Source organism: Podarcis tiliguerta (genome assembly GCF_965153285.1).
Source record: "Podarcis tiliguerta genome assembly, chromosome: 5".
Classification (NCBI taxonomy): domain Eukaryota; kingdom Metazoa; phylum Chordata; class Lepidosauria; order Squamata; family Lacertidae; genus Podarcis; species Podarcis tiliguerta.
In genome coordinates, this window is record NC_139538.1 from 34,672,461 (window position 1) to 34,693,677 (window position 21,217).

Below are 21,217 nucleotides of genomic sequence, written 5' to 3' on the forward strand. Positions count from 1 at the left end.
TTTATAGTTCAAATCAGGGGAAAATAAATATAGTGGAGTGGTACCTCGGGTTACATACACGGGTTAAGAACTTTCCTTCAGGATGAGAACAGAAATCGTGCTCTGGCAGCACGGCGCCAGCGGGAGGCCCCATTAGCTAAAGTGGTGCTTCAGGTTAAGAACAGTTTAGGTTAAGAACGGACCTCCTGAACGAATTAAGTACGTAACCAGAGGTGCCACTGTAAATGGACAAAAGTACAAAGATTCACAAAATGTTTAGGGGTATGTGTACCCCTAGGGGACACAGGTGGCGCTGTGGGTTAAACCACAGAGCCCAGGACTTGCTGATCAGAATCCCCATGACAGGGTGAGCTCCCGTTGCTTGGTCCCTGCTCCTGCCAACCTAGCAGTTCGAAAGCATGTCAAAGTGCAAGTAGATAAATAGGTACCACTCTGGTGGTAAGGTAAATGGCGTTTCCGTGTGCTGCTCTGGTTTGCCAGAAGCAGCTTAGTCATGCTGGCCACAGGACCCGGAAGCTGTATGCCAGCTCCCTCGGCCAATAAAGCGAGATGAGCGCCGCAACCCCGAGTCGGTCACAACTGGACTTAATGGTCAGGGGTCCCTTTACCTTGTCCTTATGTGTACCCCTGCATACCCCCCAGAAAAAAAAAACACTGGGCATATCTAAATAGGAATGTCTTCAGCAAGTGCCAAAAAGAATACAGTGAAGACGCCTGACTGGTATCACTAGGCATGGGGTTCCAAAGTGTTGGCGCTGCTACAATTATTTTCTACAATTTTGTCTTACCTCCGACGAACTTGGGCAGACCCTGGGAAGTAGCTAGATCAGACTGAGAAGGAATGACTTGGGCCAACTGTTAACTTCAAATGTTTAGCTTATTTTTTAATTTTCATCTTGTGGTATGAAAAGCTATGTTTGTGTAGGCCAGCACAAGCTACTAAGCCAGAGTAGCCACTCTCTTTTAGCTCTCTCATTGGCAACAGTTTCTCCTTACCCTGCCTTGAAAGTTGCACAAACACAAATTACTGGAGCGGGTATGGGTAGCAAGGCGCATCATCCACAGATACTAGGAAGGGAATGTTCCAAAAATGCTAAAGGTATTTTGCTTTGCTCTCATTTTTCCATTAGACACAAGATTTGTAAACCTTTCCGGTAAAACTGATGTGCATTCCAGTGAAGGGTGTAAAATATCTTAAAGATTCATCATGATGTACACATCTGTGTATGTAATGTAAGATTCCCCCCACCCACCCAAGGAAAATATATTTATGGATTACACCAAACAAATGCAAATAGAAGATAGAGACCTGGCCAGAAAAGGTATTATTTAATTATACTATATGTATGCACTAAAGTGAAAAATGTTGCTAGGCAAGATGAGCTCATAGCAGAGAAAGAATGTGAACATTTGACAAGTAAGAAGGGTGCAATCAGGAACTTGATTAATTGCTTATTAGTAACATTGTTAAGAAATATGCAGCTCATGCATAAAATCTGACTGAGTCCATTGAAGCTTTAGTGAATGTATCTAGGACTGCAGCCTTAATTACTAATAGCTGAGCTGGAGCTCTAGCCTGAGGCTATGTATACATTACCAATTTAAAATGCAGCAAGAATGTATCTCCCTGCTGTGTTTCAAATTGCACTTGCCCATCATTGTATGCAGGGGTGACAACTTGAATACAATATTGGAAAGGGCAGGTAAGCCCCTCCTTGCACAATGGATCACAAGGCATGGCACACATACACCATTTGAATGGCAATGCCCATCAACCTTTTTGGGGGGGAATGGCCCCCTCAAATATTTTATGGAGGGGGAGGCTAAAGGGACAACGCCCCCTAGGAGTTGGCTCCTGTGGTTGTACATATCAGGACAGCTGGATGTGTTTCCAAATAGCTCAGTCGGTAGAGCATGATACTCTTAATATCAGGTTCATGGGTCTGAGCCCCACATTGGGCAAAAGATCGAGTGTTCGACAAGATGGCCCTCTTGGGTCCTTCCAAGTCTACAGTTCTATGATTCCAAGTCGCTCTTTGTCTGCCCACACCAGTGGGAAGAAAGGGGGTGTGGATGTCTTCATATAGCTTGGGTTTCCAAATCATGTTAAAGCTGATTTGGGGGAAAACATCTCAAAATACAGCATTTCTCAATGACGTACAGGATAGATGTGGGTCATGGCTAACATAATGTGAACATGGTTTCACAAATCAGTGGTGGGAGTGTGCTGGATGTAGAATAAAGGAGAGTGTGCACATAGCCTTAGTTTTGAATTCCAGGGGAAACAGGATAGCTTGTTGTAAGACTATCCTAAGGTACCTGAAAGTCTGACAAATGTTTTGTGGCAAATTTATTGGACAATATTTTGTGTCCTGCCATTGATCAAATTGTAGTTCAGCCCCCTAAATATCTTACTACTGCTCATCAAACACAGGGAATCGTATAAAATTGAGCTTTACTTGCACTGAGTTTCTGACCTGTGGATGACTCTCCTGCATTTATGGATTCAACCTTCCTTCCTGTCCATTTTTATGTGTGTCTCATATGCTGGTCAGATCCTAAAACACCAAAAGCAAATGATATGCTTTGCTACAGCTGCACTGGCTTCATAATGTGTCATATGTTTTGCATAGGAAGAGAGGATGGAAATACACTAAATGTTCCGTAATTTATCCAAATGCAGTAGCACTTAATGTGATGAGAAATCAAAGCAAGTTGTTTGCTGGGAATGTAAAAGCTGATATAGAGTGATGACAACATTCTAGATCACTGCATGCATCTAACAAGGTGGACTCCAGATGACAAATGTTTATGCTGCAATAAACTCAGTCTTAATGTAGCACAGAATTATTTATTGGGATTGCTAATTAGCAAGGACTGCATTAATTCTCTCTACCCACAGTTGTGTTTTGAGACGTAATAATAGTCCTGGAGATCAGAACTTAAATTATGTTGAGTTATTTAACTGGTGTATCTTACTCTTAAACAAAATCCATACAGCCTTGAAATTTGTTTCCAGACAAAGGGCTCCTAGCTCTCCTAAGTCACAGCTCTTCCACTGTAAGCTATAAGCAGAGCAGCAATTGACAGTCTACACTAACAGGAATTAAGCTACAGGGAACCAGGCAGAGGGCTTTCTCGATAGTGGCACCTGCCCTGTGGAACACGCTCCCATCAGATTTCAAGGAAATAAACAACTACCTGGCTTTTAGAAGACATCTGAAGGCAGCCCTGTTTAGGGAAGTTTTTAATGTTTGATGTTTTATTGTGTTTTTAATATTCTGTTGGAAGCCACCAGGAGTGGCTGGGGAGGCCTGGCCACATGGAAGGGTATAAGTAACAAATTGTTGTTGTTGTTGTTAACTTTTATTTCTGTGTCTACACCACTGTGTTTTGTCCACACTAGTGGGTGTGGCAGAGCTGTGTGGGTTTGGAAAGGGCCATTCACTGAAGCAGAAAGTTTTAAATCCCTCTCATCAATCTTATTTTTAAAATCAATACCAGCCTATCCTGCAGCACAGAAGAAGGAGATTGGAATGGGGAGTTGAATATTTTGGGGCAAATTTAAATAAAACTGAAATATACTCGGAGTCAAGAGTGGATTTCATGCTCTTTATTCAGCTCATAGTGGTGAGGAGGAATGGAAGTTCCCCCAGAATGTATGGCTTATATACATTATTTACACAATAGGCCGCACGTGATTGCCTAATTCCAGGATTCTCCTGTAGGCCAATCAGGTTGTGGATTCCCTTCCACCTGGAGCTGGATTGGGTGGCTCCTGTGGACCATTCAGACTGCTGCATTCTGGATCCTATTGTTCTAGGACCAATCAGACTGCTGCATTCTGGATCCTATTGTTTTAGGACCAATCAGACTGCTGCCTTCTGGATCCTATTCAACTCAGTACATAACAAAAACCAAAATGGGAGGAGGGGGCTGGAGAAGCGTCAGGAGCAAAAGGTTTCACTGAAAGGGCCGAATTAGTTAAATTAGTTGCAGCTGTGCAGCAATGGCATTCCAACACTTTCCATCTAGGGAAGGTGGAGAGCAGAAGCAAAAGGCTCTTACCATTCCTGCCACTCCTTTCTATTTGTTTTCCATGATGAGTACCTGGCATATAGGAGAGACTCCTTTGCTTAACACAGGCAGCGAGAGGACCAAGTGGTAGAATGGGGGTGGGGGGGGGAGGCAAAATGGATTGATGTAGCCTATGGGCATGAGGGAGGTTACATTGCCCCCCATACTTATGTTGAGAGCCAGTTTAGAAATACTATTAAGAGAGAGAGAGAGAGAGAGTATTCCGTAAAGTTGCATCTCCCAACCCCAACTATGGAATATGTTTATTTGTACTGTCCTTATTTCCCAAGGCTGCAGTGTGCAATTAATTACATTATTATTACCATGGGATCAACCCTCCCGTCCAACAGTAGGGAGAGAAGTTCTCCCGCTTCCTCCTTCGCCGGGCCCGGTGAAACAGTTCGGCTTCCCGCGTCCCTTTGGTTTCCGCGGCAACCCCGGGCCGCGTTCTGTTTCCATGGCGACAAGGGGTACTCGGCGTCCCCGTTGTCTTAGCAACCGCGGCCGGGCCCCGCCGCGTGCGTACTCCATTCCTGAAGGCAGCGGAGAAGGTTCCGCAGGGAGTCGCCGGCACTGCAGGCCTGCAAACTCTTTCTCCAGGGAGCGGGCTTCCGACCCGCGGGTGCACCGTTCCCTCTTATTTTGCAAGTCCCGAGAAGAGCCACTCGGCCTCTCTGGCTGGTCCTTGCCCCGGTCTTTGAGCGATGAGCGAGAGCAGCGAGGAGAAGCCAAATCTGAGGCTGGAGGCTGCAATCCAGGTTGGTGAGTGAGTGGCTCGCTTTCTCATACTTCTCCTGCGGCTAAGTTCAGAGCAAGCAATTAAAACGCACTGCCTCCGCCCCCTCGCACATGATTCTCCGCTTTGCAGCGCGGAACTAACGAGCCAGAAAAGGATAGAATTGCATTCCCTTCGAGGGGTGAGGGGTGGGGGCAGAAGCCAGGTTTCCAACTTCGGAAGTAAAATGGCGAAATAAAAAATATTTCGCGTCTGCTTCCCTTTCATGTCGCGGATCTGGACAATATTTAGTTATGGATGTCTACAGAGAAGATGATATGGATTAAAACCTCTGTGATCTCTTGATATGAGGTGCAAATACGTGTAGCAGTGTTGGACAGCGGGGCCCAGGGTCATATTGCCAACCGGTGAAACTCAGAACAGAAATCCCAGAATCAGAGTTGGAAGGGACCCTGAGGATCATCTAGTCCAACCCCCAGCAATACTCATTGAGTGACCTCGGGCCAGTCACTGTTTCTCAAACTAACCTAGTACCGGCCTCACAGTGTGGTTGTGAGAATAGTATTAGAGGAAGGGCTATTACAGTGTATTAGAGCACAGGCTTCGCTTGCAAATGGTCCCATGTTTGCTCTCCAATGTCTCCACCTGGGGTGGGGGCAACACTGCCATGAAACCCTGGAGACCTGCTGCTGGTCAGTGCAGAAGGTACCAACTGGGATTGACTTGGTATGAGGCAGCATTCTGTGTTCATGGGAGTAGGTTGAGTACTGTATTACAACTGGGCTATAAAGTAATTGTGCCAGCAAAGTTTATCAAGCATTAAATCAGACAGGGCTTCTATAAACCGTGGGACCACACAGAGACTGGTTTTGCAGCACGACCCAGAAGCAGCCAGTTTAGCAGAGTAGCTTTTTTTGTCTCATCTCAAACCCTTAGCATTCTAAGGAGAGCTGTTATATGTTTGTTTGCATCTGCATTTTGCTGCAAGTAGAATTTCTCTGAAGATTTTGAAAATATGGACTATTAAAACCCATGTTTGAAGTCTTTCTGTGTTCGGCTTCTGCTCTGTTCTTCATGGCATCCGTGGATGACTGTGGTATCCAGGGCTAGTGGACTGTTGTCTTTCCTGGGCTGAAGCTGTTTTGTGACAAATGTAGTTGTTGCCATTTTAAGTGACAGTAGAGGGCAGTAAGGTTTCAGAAATGAGAGTAAGGAACAAACGACTAGGCTAGAGGATGTGTGAGCGTAACCCAACAGGAAAATAGATTTACAGCCCTATCCTACGCATTCACTCCGAAGTCTTGTTGAGTTTCCCAAGGAAGTACTCATAGGGCTGCAATGGTAAACTGGACTTAATACTGTGCAAACATCTATTGATTTCAGAGCTGCTGTTCACTGGATTGAATTCCAGTGGGGAGCACAGAACTAGCCTACCATAAAACTGTCAATATTGTAATGCTTTGATGCTTCTATGCAGCCTTTATCCACCCCAGCCATGCTCTCCTATCTGTCCCAGCTAGATGGGAGTTATAGTCCTAAACATCTGGAAGTCACCAGGTAGGCAAAGGAAGGGCTGGCATAATCTTTCATGGGCCAGGGTCTACTTAGTCGTGTCTTTATGGTAATAAGGGTAAAGGGACCTCTGACCATTAGGTGCAGTCGTGACCAACTCTGGGGTTGCGGCACTCATCTCGCTTTATTGGCCGAGGGAGCCGGTGTACAGCTTCCGGGTCATGTGGCCAGCAGGACTAAGCTGCTTCTGGTTAACTAGAGCAGTGCACAGAAACGCTGTTTACCTTCCCGCCGGAGAGGTACCTATTTATCTACTTGCACTTTGACGTGCTTTTGAGCTGCTAGGTTGGCAGGAGCAGGGACCAAGCAACGGGAGCTCACCCCGTCGTGGGGATTCGAACCGCCGACCTTCTGATCGGCAAGTCCTAGACTCTGTGGTTTAACCCATAGCACCACCCGTGTCCCAGGGTCTACTTAGTCGTGTCTTTATGGCAGCATGATACTTTGTTGTTTTTGTTAAAACAGACTAACATGGCCACCCCTTCTATAAATCATAAGTGTAGAGAGTAGCCTGGCACAAACCACTCTAGCAGAGGGATGGTAAATTACCATGAAGTAGGAGCCAGGGAAGGAGATTGTGACTGGTTCAAGGGCTTCATGTGAGGTTGCACTGTCTTACAGAGTAAGGCCAATCATCTCATTTTCTTACACTTATCACTTCATGTCTGTAAATTGGAATAGTACAAAGATTTCCTATAAGGAGCCAATCTTCTTCACATTTTCTTATTTAGCATGAAGTGGAAGAGGTCTAGTCCCTGCTCTCCTGCATTTAGTGTTTTCATTCATTAAGTTGAAGTAGCTTTGTTTTGAGCCTTTATTGTGCTGTGTGTGTTAACGTCTGTGCAATGTGAAAGGGCATTCTGCTCATCGTGGGTTTTCCATTCACAATGCCCAACCTGATTAGAGCAAGAGCTTCATGCCCCCAAATACCCTTCATATAGGAAAACGTGAACAGCTTTCCTGCAGTTGGCTTTTCCACATTGTGCTTCATGGATTTTTGAGCATTGCTTGAAATGAGATGGAATTGATGCTGTTGAAATGATCACACTTGTCCTTCGCCCTGCAGCATGACCTACGAGTGGATTGTCAACTTACTACAGGCCTTGACACCTTTCAGGAGACCATTTTGTACTTTCTTTGCATGTTGGTGGCTTGTGTTTCACTACTCTTCTTTGTGAATGGGCAAAGTCAGCTAACATGCAGATGCCTCACCAATGGCTGCTCTTTCCACAGCTGCCACAGCTGTGCTGACATCACCAGCTGCAGAGGGAGTAGCTATCTCCATGGGTCCTATTCAGAGACTCCATGCTACAGCTGCAACTCATTACCCAGGCAAAGTGTTTTAATCAATGCCTTTGCTGATTGGTGGCCTGAATGTTACAACTATGCTGAACTGGGATTTCTGCTAGTCTTGCAGTTTTCATACTCACATGCGGCATCTGTTGTTTTAAAAGGCCAAAATGCTAAAATTGTTTAGGAGGGAATGGATAAGTTGTTAAAGGGACAAGATCACCTTACAAAAGCATATTCCCTTCAGGGTTTTTTAAAAACCCATTATTAGCAGTCCTAGGTATAGCATAAAACCTACATAGCACCCAGTAGAACATTGGTGAGACATCTGTGATCCTCCAGTTGTGGTTAGACTACAAGCCCCAACTCCTCTGACCATTGTCCATGCTGGCTGGGACTGATGGGAACTGGAGTCCAACAGCTCAAAGGTTTCCCACCATTGTAGCAGAGCCTAATCTAACTGAAACAATCAGGGATTTGGCTCTTTGCTCCTAGTCTTCACCAGGCAGCATATGTTATGTCTGAGCAAATCTCGGTGTCTTTGTATGTTTCTCTGTGTGATTTCCATTTGCATTTGTCTGATATGCCATGTGTGGTCTGTGCAGTGATCTGATTTTTTTTAAATAGGAATTTGTTATTGCAAAATAATATCATTTGTATTTGAGTTTTAGAAGTAGAATGTTTTCAATCCCTAAAAATGGTTGTAAAAGGTAAACCATGACCATTAGGTCCAGTCGTGACCGACTCTGGGGTTGCGGCGCTCATCTTGCTTTATTGGCCAAGAGAGCTGGCGTACAGCTTCCGGGTCATGTGGCTAGCATGACTAAGCCGCTTCTGGCGAACCAGAGCAACACACAGAAACACCGTTTACCTTCCCGCTGGAGCGGTACCTATTTATCTACTTGCACTTTGACGTGCTTTCGAACTGCTAGGTTGGCAGGAGCAGGGTCCGAGCAATGGGAGCTCACCCTGTCGTGGGGATTTGAACCGCCGACCTTCTGATCGGCAAGTCCTAGGCTCTGTGGCTCTTCTTGGACTTCATTGTGATTTGGTATGCCCAAAGTTAATTGCTTAAGTTGTAGCTGCGAGGCCCAGTTCTCATCTATTTTCGTGGATAGACATATTGCTTTAACTGCACACAACTGGTCCTTCAGATGCTTATGCAACATACTTGCTATTTTCTTTTCTTCCCTCTACAAACCAGGCTGCCCACCAAAGTGCTTGGATAGTGCAGTGCCAAAATATTTGCTCTATTTTCCCCCCAACCAAAATTATTGAAAAGGAGAGGGTTTTTTGGTCAAATTCTTGTGGGTGGGGTGCAGGTCTTTTTTGCCATGCTTACGTTACTTTTGAGGTGGCCAATTTATGCTTGGTGGGTGACCTTTTTTTCCCATTCTACAAAACATCTCCTCGGTGGTCTGCCCTTTGCCCTCTGCCACTGATTCAATCAAAGCCCAGGGGAAGAAATCATGAGGTAACTCCTTCTATGGGATTTTTTCAAATAAGAAAGTGCAGCCAGCCAATGGGGTTGCAGAGATGCTTGAGAAAGGTTTACAGGAAAGAAAAGATCACATTCTACCCTTGGCCACCTTGCAGAAATAATATGAGAGCTCCTAATCTCTCCTGCATTCACCAAAACTTTAAAGTGCCCTAAGAATAGTAGTCTACAGTAGTGCTTTTGTTCTCAAACTTAATCCATTCTGGAAGTCTGTTCCGAAACCAAAGTGTTCCAAAACCAAGGCGCGCTTTCCCATAGAAAGTAATGCAAAATGGATCAATCTGTTCCAGACTTTTAAAAGCAACTCCTAAAACAGCAATTTAACATGAATTCTACTAGGTAATGAGACCATTGATCCATAAAATGAAAACAATAAGCAATGTTCTTCAGTCACACAATCAATCAATAGCTGAACTGGCTGGCTTCCACACAGTCACAAAAACAAAAAAAAGAGGCACAAAAAACAAAAACGTAAAATAAATAGCAAAAACAGACAGACCTCAGCATAACACTCAAAACGGAAGCATGGTACTCAAAATGCAGCATGTTCGACTTCCAAAAAAAGGTTCGCAAACCGGAACACTTCCAGGTTTGCAGTGTTTGGGTCCAAGTTGTTTGAGTACCAAGGCATTTGAGAACCAAGGTACCACTGTACTTTATCATAGTAGTAGTACTCAGGGTACATCTGCCCCAGTATCCCTTGGTACATTTCTTTCCACTTCAGTTTGTCTTGGTATTAATGTGCATGTGTTTCCCACATGTATACACTTCCTCATCTTCTAGTATTGCGTAGTTTAGGAAAAATATAATTTATGCAGTCTCAAGCATACAGGCGCATACACACACACACTTTCTGCAATGGGAGACAGGAATCTAACTTTTGAGATACAGTACTAATTTTGATTTTTGATGTAGGGACGCGGGTGGCGCTGTGGGTTAAAGCCTCAGCGCCTAGGGCTTGCCGATCGAAAGGTCGGTGGTTCGAATCCCCGCGGCGGGGTGCGCTCCCGTTGTTCGGTCCCAGCGCCTGCCAACCTAGCAGTTCGAAAGCACTCTTGGGTGCAAGTAGATAAATAGGGACCGCTTACTAGCGGGAAGGTAAACAGCGTTTCCGTGTGCGGCTCTGGCTCGCCAGAGCAGCGATGTCACGCTGGCCACGTGACCTGGAAGTGTCTTCGGACAGCGCTGGCCCCCGGCCTCTTTGAGTGAGATGGGCGCACAACCCTAGAGTCTGTCAAGACTGGCCCGTACGGGCAGGGGTACCTTTACCTTTTACTAATTTTGATCTAGCTGAAGTTGTATATGATCCAAAAATCCCTCCCTACTGAGAGATCAGCTGAAAATACTATGGGGATGTGCATGTGAGTGGCTTGCATTTAAAAAGGGGGGGGGGGATCCAATAGTGATGGAGGAGAAATTATGAAGAACATTGTGAGACATTTGTCAAAATATAAGCAAGAGATTTTACTGGATGGTTTTGCTGTCTTTATCTTTATAACTTCATGTGTATGTGTTTTGCGGGGGCATCCTGGGAAGGGGAGTACCGTGCTTTTCAGATACAATTGGAAACAAGATTTGGAACGAAGTGCCGATTGCAGCAGCCTCCTTATTTCAATGAGATTTGTTCGTAATTGATGAGGTACAGACGATAGAGGGCATTGTTGCTGTATTTTCTGTACGAGGTTTTAGCTCTGTTGGCATGGCAACAACTGTTTTTTTGTTTATTATTATGCTTCACATCTTCATGCAATATGTCTTTCTTGTTCTGTGAGCACAAGGGAGCCCCAGTAATGACTGGGCCCTGCAATAAAACATTGAGAAGATAAGCAGGCAAGCGAATTAGCCACCTGTGTGGGTTTGACAACAGGGTGAGAAGGACAAAAAAGTAAAGATGTTCCCACCCGACACAATTCAAAATCACCTCAGAATCAAACTTTACAACCACCTAATAGGCGTAAGCCCTGGTGGCTTCTAGCACAAATTAAGTTCAGATCTCAGATCTACCCATTATTTACATGCACTGTACATTTGTGAATAGCATCAGCCATGAGAAAGAAATACCCTCCGACATTTTGCAGATGGAAATCGGGTGTCAGAATACCATTCTCAGTATCTTTAGTGCAGTATTAGTTTTAAATGGTGCTAGCAGTTCTAGTAGCATCAGCAACAAAACATAAGATCCAAGAGTAGGGTTGTAATTCCTGGTGTCATTTCACTTAGTTCATTTCCTACAAAATTATTATGCTCATCTTGCATCGTGGCTCTATCTCTTTCATAATTTTGATGCTCTTTTATCCTTGCGTGCTTCACCTGCATAAGATTTCATGATGGTTTTCAGAAACTTAGACATGAATTTCATAACATGAATTCTGGCCATGTAACCGACATCATTGGTTTATGTAAGTTTACCACAGACATATGATAAAGTGAAGTTAATGTAGCAGGATTTATTATCACAAAAAAGCTTTTAGAAATATTTTGAAAACAACACAGTTCAGGGCCTTGTAATCCTGTGTACCCTTGCAGAATCTTAACTTGCACTCACCTAGGTGAGGACACAAAGTAGGGAATTGTATTATATTGCATAAGTAATTTTGAAAATGCTAACTTTGTACATGAAGAGTGAGTGAGGAGGGGGAAATAATTTGTGCTGATATTTGAATTCCTGGACCTTCATAAGTTTAAAAGATTGGTATCATTGTATTTTTGGTTTTAGCTGAAGCTGTGTACATAGGCCAGCCTTGTAGATATCCTTGCCTTTCTATTTTTATTGAGTTTATAACTTGCTGAAATGCGCTAAATGCCAATGAGATATAAAGAGATCACATTTTTTTACAGCAGTCTCTCTCTACACACCCCCACACACCTTCAAAGGTTTCTAGCTATGTGACAGCCATTCTTAGGCCTAAGTTTAGTTTTATGCTGATCTCAGAAAGTCCATCATAAAGAGGTAATCGTTTCCCAGGGCCCAGCAATGGCTAAATAAAACCTTACAAGCTTGCCAGCCAATGCTTAACTTCTGTGTGTATTTTAGAAACTGGAGGATACGGTGCTGCATCCCAGAGCGAGCAAAGATGACAAAGCATTGACCGTGCAAGGGGAAGGAGAGAGAGCTGAACCCACAACTGTCCCAGCTAGGATCCGACAGATCATCACTCAGAGTCTGGCTGAGCCATCATCATCCCAAGGTGCTGTCTGGGACTTTGGCAGAGACATAGAGCAGAGACATCCCGAGGGTGGGGTTTTCAAAGCAAGAACAAATGCAGGAAATTAGGAGGTGGGGCTTTGAAGCTCCTAACATCCCCACATACCACGCAGTGTTGGCTCGATGATGTTTCTGAAGACTTCCTCCTTGGAAGACGTTGTCAGAAAATTCAGTCCACTATTGCTGTGCGTGTGGTAACAGCCTTTCCTCGCTTCCATTCCATGCAAAGCAGTCCATTGGACTCGTTCAGAGTACTATGTAAAACTAGCAGCTTCTGTTCATGGTAGATGAATCCAATATTGCATTTCTGACTGTGAGCAGGTAGCCTTTCCAGTTGAAAGGGGGGGAAAGAGCAATCATCAGGGCCAGTCCTAATATTGGGCCAGTGGCGTAGCGTGGGGGGTGCAGGGAGGGCCGGCCGCACCGGGCGCAACATCTAGGGGTTAGGGTTAGGGGGCGCAAATCCACGGGTTAGGGGGCGCAAATTACTTGCCTTGCCCCGGGTGCTGACAACCCACGCTACGCCACTGTATTGGGCAGAGTGAGGGGAATGCTTGAGGCAGCAGACATAGAAAGGGCAGCAAATGGTTTGTTCTTGGGTACATGGACCTTGACTTTGCAGCTGGGGAGCATTTACTGTTCTGCCTCAAGCAGCAAAATGTCCTTGCTATAGCAAGGCAGAACAATGGTCCTAAGTCCAAGGGACAGCCTTTCTTTCAGATGATTGCCCTTTTCTTTTATGTCCCCAAAAGACATTGTGGATTTCTCTCTCGTTGCAAAAATAAATAAATCACAGCTGGGAAGAGTTCCTGAACCTTAGAGATTCTCAGCCGTAGCCACCAATCAAAGACTGAGGGAGATAGTTTAGCTCAGGCTTCCTGAGCTAAAGTTGTTTGCCGTCATGTTACATTTGAGGATCAGAAAGATTAAGCAACCTGCCAAGCAACACTCAACGTGCCTGGACACGAGCTGGAAAATTAGCCCAAGCTTCTCAGTCCCCATATGGAAGATCATCATTATCCCTGTAACGATTGGGCATGGCTATCTTGCGGCCTGTGATTAATAGGCCCTTTCAAGGCAGCTTTCCATACAGCTTTGTAAACCCATGGCCACACTTTTGGCTAGACATCATCTGGCCCCAGAACCTGTTTTCAACACTAGAAAGCAGCCCTGGAACATACAGAGGGAGATAATGAATGCAGGTGTCTCTTGCTAAAGAACAGTCTTTAGTCCCTGGAACTCTTTTGAAGCATTGGTACTTTCTTTTCATAGGTTGGCTCAAAGAATGGGCCCTGTCCCTTAAAAAGGGAGAAAGAATGCTGTGTTTTGTCATGTTAAAGCATTAAACTTTTATTGGAAAATGCTTTAGCAAAATAAATAAGGCAGCTATATTGTATCAAGTACTTGCTTGCAATCAATTCCTAGTATTAATACAACTTAAGTGCTTATGCTTTGAATCCCAAGGTTTTTATACTAAGAGGTTAATCCATATACCTTGGTAGGGTGAACATCCTCAGTCTGTTCATAGGTTGCCTTTCCTGGAACTAGGAATGAAATGATCTGTCAATTTTAGTTCTCTCAGTTTCTCATTTTTCTAATCTTAAATTCATTTAGGCATCTGCGTGTGCATTCTCTTAATAAGCACATTTTTAGAGGTAGTTTTGACTAATGTGCACATTTTTGCAAGCAATTTTTATACATGAATATATTTTTGTAAAAACATCACTTGGTTGGAGAACTCTATTGCAAAATTCAGATAAGTGCAAATTTAGAATGGTTGTGTTTCAGTTCCCATAGTGTTTCAAAAAGTGTGGATTTGGTAGATTCACCTTTCACTGTGAACTGAATTAAATATGTCCCTTATTGCTACCTGCAGCCAACCTATTCCTTTTATTGCTGTTTCCAGCTTTGTCAGAGACAGCCTCTGCAGTCAATATGCAAGAAGAAAACCGCTTGTTGCAGAAGGAGCTCTCACGCCTTGAGGACCTGTTGGCACAAACTCGTGCGGAGAAGGATGAACTGGCTAGCAAATACCATGCCGTTAGTGAGAGGGTAAGATCAGCATTTGAAGAAACCCATCCTAAAAAAAAACACAAGCTACTTTTTGTATGGAACAATCTTGCAAAAACACAAATCCAGCTGAGAGCTCCGTCACAAAACAATTATCCATCATTCTCTCTTGCAGCTGGTGTAGATTGGCAGCTGAGGACATATTGACTGGCAACACAGAGAGAATTAAGATGGAGGGCTTACTCATAAGTTCAGATAAACCTTACATTGCCATGTCTCTTGGTCATGCACACTTCCCCATGTCCTCGGCAGGTCCTTATACAGCTTATGGACATTGGTTCCATTGTTTCATTTGGCTTACATAGTAGGTTACAGTTTGCTTTGCTCCTTGTAGTCCTGGCTGCCCTTCAATGCCATAAACATCTCTTGAGACCTAGCAAGAGCAGTTTTAAAGAAGGAAGGGCATTCAGAATCTGTGGTCTACATCGCAAAAGTCAGGCTGTATTTAGGACTATTGGAGCACCTCGCCATATTCTTTGCAAATGGTTATCAGTTTGGCTCCACTTTGAAGTCACTGGGCACTTCTTCCAAATCAAAACACACATAGATAGTCATACACGATGACCACATGAGAGAAGGATTAAAAAAATAAATAAAGTGGGTCTAATATTTCAGTTTGGGGAGACTTGGGGAGACTTGAATCTGAAAAGATTGAAAAAATATCTATCGTTGAGCATCTAGGCTTTGTGGTGTTTTGGGCTCGTGTAAACCTTAGGAGCACCCAGGCAGAATTTTGTAAGAAAGACATTCAATCAGGAAAAGATGAGCTTCTAGCAAAAGAACCTTATTTCGTTGCAGTGGTCTATGTTTTTTGATGGCTGGAAGCACCCCTCCCATTTTCTATCAAGTTGCACTCCCCTTTTATAAGATAGTGGCTCCTGATTTCAAGTCAGCGCAAGTGCCATCTGCTTCAGCGTCATTCTCCAGCTGAAAGTAGAATACAGTACTGTAATAATATGTTATGTTGTAAGTAATTGAGGAGCACCTATGAAATAAATCAAAATAATGAGGAAGAGGGCCTTAATAGATAAACTAGACTGCTAGGTTGTCTTTCCCGTACTACAGTAGCTTAAGCATACTATACCTAAGAATCAAAGGTTAACGTAAGCATAATGTTTGGCCAGTATGTCTTCATTACTTAGATGCAGCTAATATGTTTTCAAACTGTTTATTTGTGTGAAAGTCGACTCGGAAACAGAATGGCAGAGAAGCTGCTTTTAAACCCAACCAACCATCTAGCATTCTGCTGCAACAGCGACCCTTTGAAGGAAAATTGCCAGGAATCACATTCTAGTGTGCAAATGTTGGGGGATTATGGTGCGCAGACACAGTCCATTGGTATCTCCTCAGGCGTGCTAGAGCGGACAGGATGTTGGCCCTGTTTTCACACACTGCTGCTTTCTGGAGTATGCAGTTGCAGGTGGTCATGGTGCTTAGCTGTTGTGGCCCCTTCCCCGGGAGAAACTGGTGCTTGGTTTGCTGCCTGGAGAACATAGGGCACATTCTTGGCTAGACAAAGGTTCCCATCCAGAGGAGCATAAATAATTATAAGTCCAAACAATCCCTGCCTCCAGTCCACATGACAGGCACGGAGATCCAGGCCTGACTCAGCATCAAGCCCTCCGAAAAGCTGTTCCAAGAGACTGGGACCGCTGCCCTGCCCCCAGCTGCTTCTTTTTGCTGAATGGGAGCAATGGAATGAATGCTATTTGGGAGGCCGAAAGAAGCGGAATGAATGGGTGAGGTCTTGATTCATGTAGGGCAGGGATGGAGAACCTTTTTCTGACCAAGCGCCACATTCCCTCCTGAGTCGCCTTCTGTGGGTTGTGGGTCAGTGGTGGGTGGGTCCAGAGGAACAAGTGGGTGGAGCAACAAATGTAAATTTTACCTGTATATAGTAGGCTAGTCTTACACAAACCCACACACCCTCCCTTCTCTGTCCTCCATCTAGGCAAGTAAGAGGCATTGTCAGAGTTCAAGGACACAGTCCAGCCAAGCAAAAACAGTCAAGGGGGGTGCAGGGCAGGGCCAGTGAAGGATGTGCCATGGGAAATTGGGAGTCTATGAAGGGTGTGTGGCCTGGAAAGAGTCCTGAGGGTTGCACAGTGAGTCCTGGAGGATGACATGTCGCCCCCAGACCTGAGGTTCCCCACCCCTGCTGTAGTCGTTGTAAATTTTGCTAGGCAGAAGAATGAGCTGCATTTGAGTTCCATTAGGAAGCTTTTGCCACCATTTGCTTTGAGGTTCTAACTACCAAATCATAAATATATTCGAACTGGTGTATTTCTGCATGTAGTGCAAAGTGCAGGATTGTGTGAGACCTAGTATCTAGGGCACTATTTGACTTGAATAATCTTATGCATGTTTATAATTTAGTTCCAGTGTGTCTAGTGGGGCTTAATCTCCTGTAAATCTGTTTAGTGTTGCAGCTTAAGGCTGCTATCCTGTACACATTTACCTGGGCATATGTCTCACTGAACTCAGTGAGACTGACTTTTCAGTAAATATACATAGGATTGTGCTGTAATAGTCTCAAGTTTCATTTTTTTCAAAGCTTGTTTTATCGCCCTTTAGATGTCAGGAGACATTACAAAATGAGCAGGCAGTGTCTACAGAAAGATTCTGTGCCCATCACCACTATATTTCCTTCCTTTAAGGCCTGTAGTAGTGTTCTTGTTAGGCACACTCACCTTTCAGCTTCTCCGTAAGTCTCTTCCTCCTGTTCAACCTCCCCCTGCCAAAAATCTAAATTTGTAACCAGCCTTAGCCAATTTGAAACTGCAGGATTTCAGACATATTGCAGTCTGAAAGGAAGAGAGAAAGAAGATCATGCAAATTCAGTGATTCATATTTGCATGAATTCTCATTACATTTGCGAAATGTAAGCATGAAGATTTTGAGTATTTGGGATGTTGAATGTATATTTCAGAGAAAGGAAGTTTCTGTTGTCCAGAGGTCCAGGAACAGCTGGGAGCCATGCTGGAAACCCTGAATTCTGCAAAGCTAGAGCTCATTTTCAAACACAGATTTATTTATTTTCCATTCATTTGGTTGCATCCTGCCACATTGCTCTTGTATGACATCTAAGGAGCCAGGCATTGGTTCCTTGCTGTTCTGCTCCTGACCCTTGCTCTGCCATTTGGATCAGGGAGGGTGTTTGCTTTTGTAGCTGGAGCTCCGAGGAGAGGAGGAAGGAAGCACAATGTTCCTGCAGATGAGACAGCAGTTCAAAGAGGATGAGAAGGCATACAAGCGCAAGCTGCAAGCCTACCAGGATGGGCAGCAGCGCCAGGCTCAGCTAGTGCAGAAGATGCAGAACAAGGTGGGTGGCATTACCTTGAACAGGCACTACCTTTCATGAATGGGAAGATGGTGGGGTCTCCCAGATGGATTCCATAAAGACTTAGCAGTGGGGCTTGGTGCAGAAGTTCTCCATTAGGTTTGTTGGTCCTGTCTTGTTGATTTAGAAAGCATGCTCCTTGTACCTGCCTAGCATTTTCTGTTCCATGCGTTCTGTAGGGACCAGTACTCACTGGTGATGAGAGTAGCACACCAGGCTTTTTTTATGAGACTATAAGAAGAAAGAAGCCCCACCAACCAGCAGTTTCAGTTGTTTCCATGTGGATCCATTGGCAAACATAGCATCAGACTGCATCTTAGGTTCTTAAGAAGTCCTTCCCTTGATCTGTCCAAAGCTCTGGGGAGGAGCTTTGGGTATTTTTTAAACAGGGGTGCAGGCAGAGTTTCAGGTCCCTCTATTCAGCCCTTAAGACTCTTCCAAGGCCACACTCTCTCTATCCAGACTATACTCCTCACTGGCTCTGCTTCCCGCCCTTCTAGAGTGCTTTTACTTAACAGGCGTGTGGCCTCTTGCTTGTCTGGACTGAGGTCAGAGAGGGTGGGGGCAGGAGGAGGAAACATCTGCATATGTATGACAAGAAATGCAGACCACTCTAAAAAGGTAAGAGTCACAACTGTTGCTCCACCCATTTTGTGTCTGGCCACACCCATTTTTGCATGCCTACCACTGCCATGTGGTCCCAGAAGGTCTATCTCAAGGGGATGCAACCCTCATACTCAAAAAAGTCCCTACTCCTGGTTTAAAGGGACCCTTTGGTCCTGATAATGAGGCGGACATATTGCCTTTTTTGCCCCAAGATGGTGCAGCTGGAATAGCCTTCTTTGTTTGGGCCCCTCTCTCCTCCTCATCCCTAGCTGCTTTGACAACCACAGTCATTCCTTGCTTCTGGTTAGCAGCCATGCTTGCAGCCCTATTCAGGTGCTCACCCAAACTAGCCTCTTTCCCAGTGTCCCTGCCATGTGTGTCCCTGCCAACCTTGGTTTCCCTCACCTGTGCTAGGTGCCTGTTGACAGCTTGCAGAGAGTGCATTTATTCATAGTATCTGTTTTAATGCTACCATTCCCCTGACCCTTCCCCACAAGAGGAATTTACCTCAGGCTTATTTACTATAGCTTCTGTTTCCTCAGATGCTCGTCTTCCATTTCCCACCTGATACTCCTAAGAATCTGTGTTCTGCTTCCTTAAAATTTACTTTAAGTACAGATGCTTCCTTCCTTGCTGACCACTGAGGTAGTCATGTATTTATTACATACAATGGCTGCTTCTCTCTCAAAAAAACCCGTTCTAGTTATAGGTCTGGCCTGCCTTAACAAAGATTAAAATGGTGCCAGGAAACTCTCAAATTCTTCCTCCATCTTTTTATATCAAGCTTCAGACAGAGAGAAAGTCTTTAGTTACGAGATTCATGCTGTAAGCAGATCCAAGCTGAAGAGAAATAGGGTTTAGAACAACCACCTCTGGGGGATCCATTTTGCACGTAGAATATGGCCTAAAGAATTATACTAGATTTTGCCACCAGAACAAGCACATGGGGATAATGTTCTCCGGGTATACTGTTGCAGTGCAAGAGAAATGAACGTAGAACTTCTGAGTTGGCAACAGGTGACGGGAGGTTGTACATGACACATCCCAAGGTAAAGAAGGTACATTTCCCCCATTTCAACTTTTATTTGTGCATGCAGTCTGAGGAGCTTGAATACATCAACTGTGTGATGCATGTTCTCTGCAGTAAGTACCAGCTTCTGTCCTGGTGTAAAGTTTTATGGTTTAAAAAAAATACAAAAAATACTTGATCTTCTGGTCAACAATGCCAGTCAATGGGGTCAGAACTTGTTACATTCTCTAATAATAGCTTGCATAGGATAAAGTTTGGGGGTGGTGTTGATATCATGTGCATCACTGTAGTGGAACTTAATACTGTATGTGACTGCATACTTCTGGTTCTCTTGGTCCGGCTCTTATCATAGTCAGGTAGTAGTCCAAGTAAGTTTTCAGAAATCTCTTTAGAATTTGTTGAAGACCTGTTAAAGTTGCTGGATAAATTGGCCTCGTGGATCAAGCTTTCATTCTTCGTGCCTCTTTTATTCCTGGTAAGTAGCTTCGCCTGGGCTGCTGGTTCCTTCCTTTGTTCTATCTTGTCTTCTCTTTTAATTCTCTTTACCTAAGGCTTGTACCCAGTGCAGTCTAAGTGACCATCCTGTCAGCACAAGGATAGACACTTAGAATCATGGCATTGCAGAATTGGAAGGGGCCTCAAGGTTCATCTGCTCCAACCCCCTGCAATGCAATGGGACTTTCCTCTTTTTCTCTTCCCCAACCTACACCCCTCTAAATCTATTTTGACAGTCCCCCCACCCCTACCCCGTAACCCTCTGGTGCAGATTTGGGGAGGGGACACATGGGGGAAGTTCCATGGGGCAAGCATAAATCCTTGCGCTGATGTGATGGTTTCCTAGCAGTCCCTTGTTGCTTCTATTCCCTGGCGTAGATGCTGCAGTACAAGAAAAGATGTGGGGAGCTGGAGCAACAACTGCTGGAGAAAACCTCCGAGTGTGAGCATCAGAAACAGATGGTGCGTATGGCTTTTCTCATGCTATAAATGATCGTGATGAAGCATGTGGCAGTCTGACTGTTAGCACTGTGGGCAATTTGTAGATCACTGTCCCCTCACGCCATGCACCTTTAATTGGAGCGAGCGCTTGGCAGACAGCCTAGCCTAATGACATACATGGTACAAGTAGTCTTTGTGTAGTTCATATCATTTAAAGACTCCCACTGGTTTTCTGAATGTCCAGTTTGGTGGTGTTTTGTGTGTGTAAAGTATGGGCCATATAGGCAACCAGTGGAGTACTTTTATTTTATGAAGGACCTTCTGGGTACAAAGCCTTTTTCACAACAGGGTAATAATATTATATAAGGCTAAAGCCTGTGGGGTTTAGAGGGGATTATAATTCACAGAGGGGAACCTATGCATGACTACAATTATTTGTGAGAAGCCCAAACACGGAGCGGTTCTTAAAAGGCAATTATCGCCGCACTTTAACTAGAGATCCCTAGTGCGCCACAGTGCAATTTGAGCAGGAGAAGAGGCAGAAAGGGGCAACCAAAATGTTCATGGAGTTGGAGCAACTTCCCTGCAATGAAAGGTTACCACTTTTGGGGTTTTTGTAGTTCAGGGAAAAGGTGACCAGGGCAGGGGAACATGACATGCTGGTGTGGAAAAAAGGATAGAAAGTCTTCCCATCCACATCTAGCTTGTTGCCATCATATTCTTTCGCTCCACATTTTTTCACTATCCATGAGAAGAGTTAGCTGAAGGAATTAGGCTCTGGAATTCTTATGACATGATAGTGTCATGTGAAGAAATACAGAGCTATGTGGGATGAATACCTCTCCCATGTCTATGAA

General features: G+C 44.5%; 1 protein-coding gene across 7 annotated transcripts in view; it reads left to right on the forward strand.

The window, feature by feature from the left end:
• The first annotated feature begins 4,583 nt into the window (after window positions 1-4,583).
• The window catches only part of CROCC2 (ciliary rootlet coiled-coil, rootletin family member 2), an 85,849-nt gene continuing 69,215 nt past the window's right edge, over window positions 4,584-21,217 (forward strand). For 2 of the 7 annotated variants that reach the window (XM_083443068.1, XM_083443069.1), the window contains exons 1-4: window positions 4,591-4,835; window positions 12,208-12,361; window positions 14,285-14,430; window positions 20,298-20,381. In XM_083443068.1, coding sequence (XP_083299194.1) covers window positions 4,782-4,835; window positions 12,208-12,361; window positions 14,285-14,430; window positions 20,298-20,381 — 438 coding nt within the window. In that variant the 5' untranslated portion in view covers window positions 4,591-4,781. Of the gene's footprint in view, window positions 4,840-12,207; window positions 12,362-14,284; window positions 14,431-17,617; window positions 17,771-20,297; window positions 20,382-21,217 lie in introns of all 7 variants that reach the window. The other 5 variants (XM_083443066.1, XM_083443067.1, XM_083443070.1 and 2 more) reach the window with 5 other exon arrangements.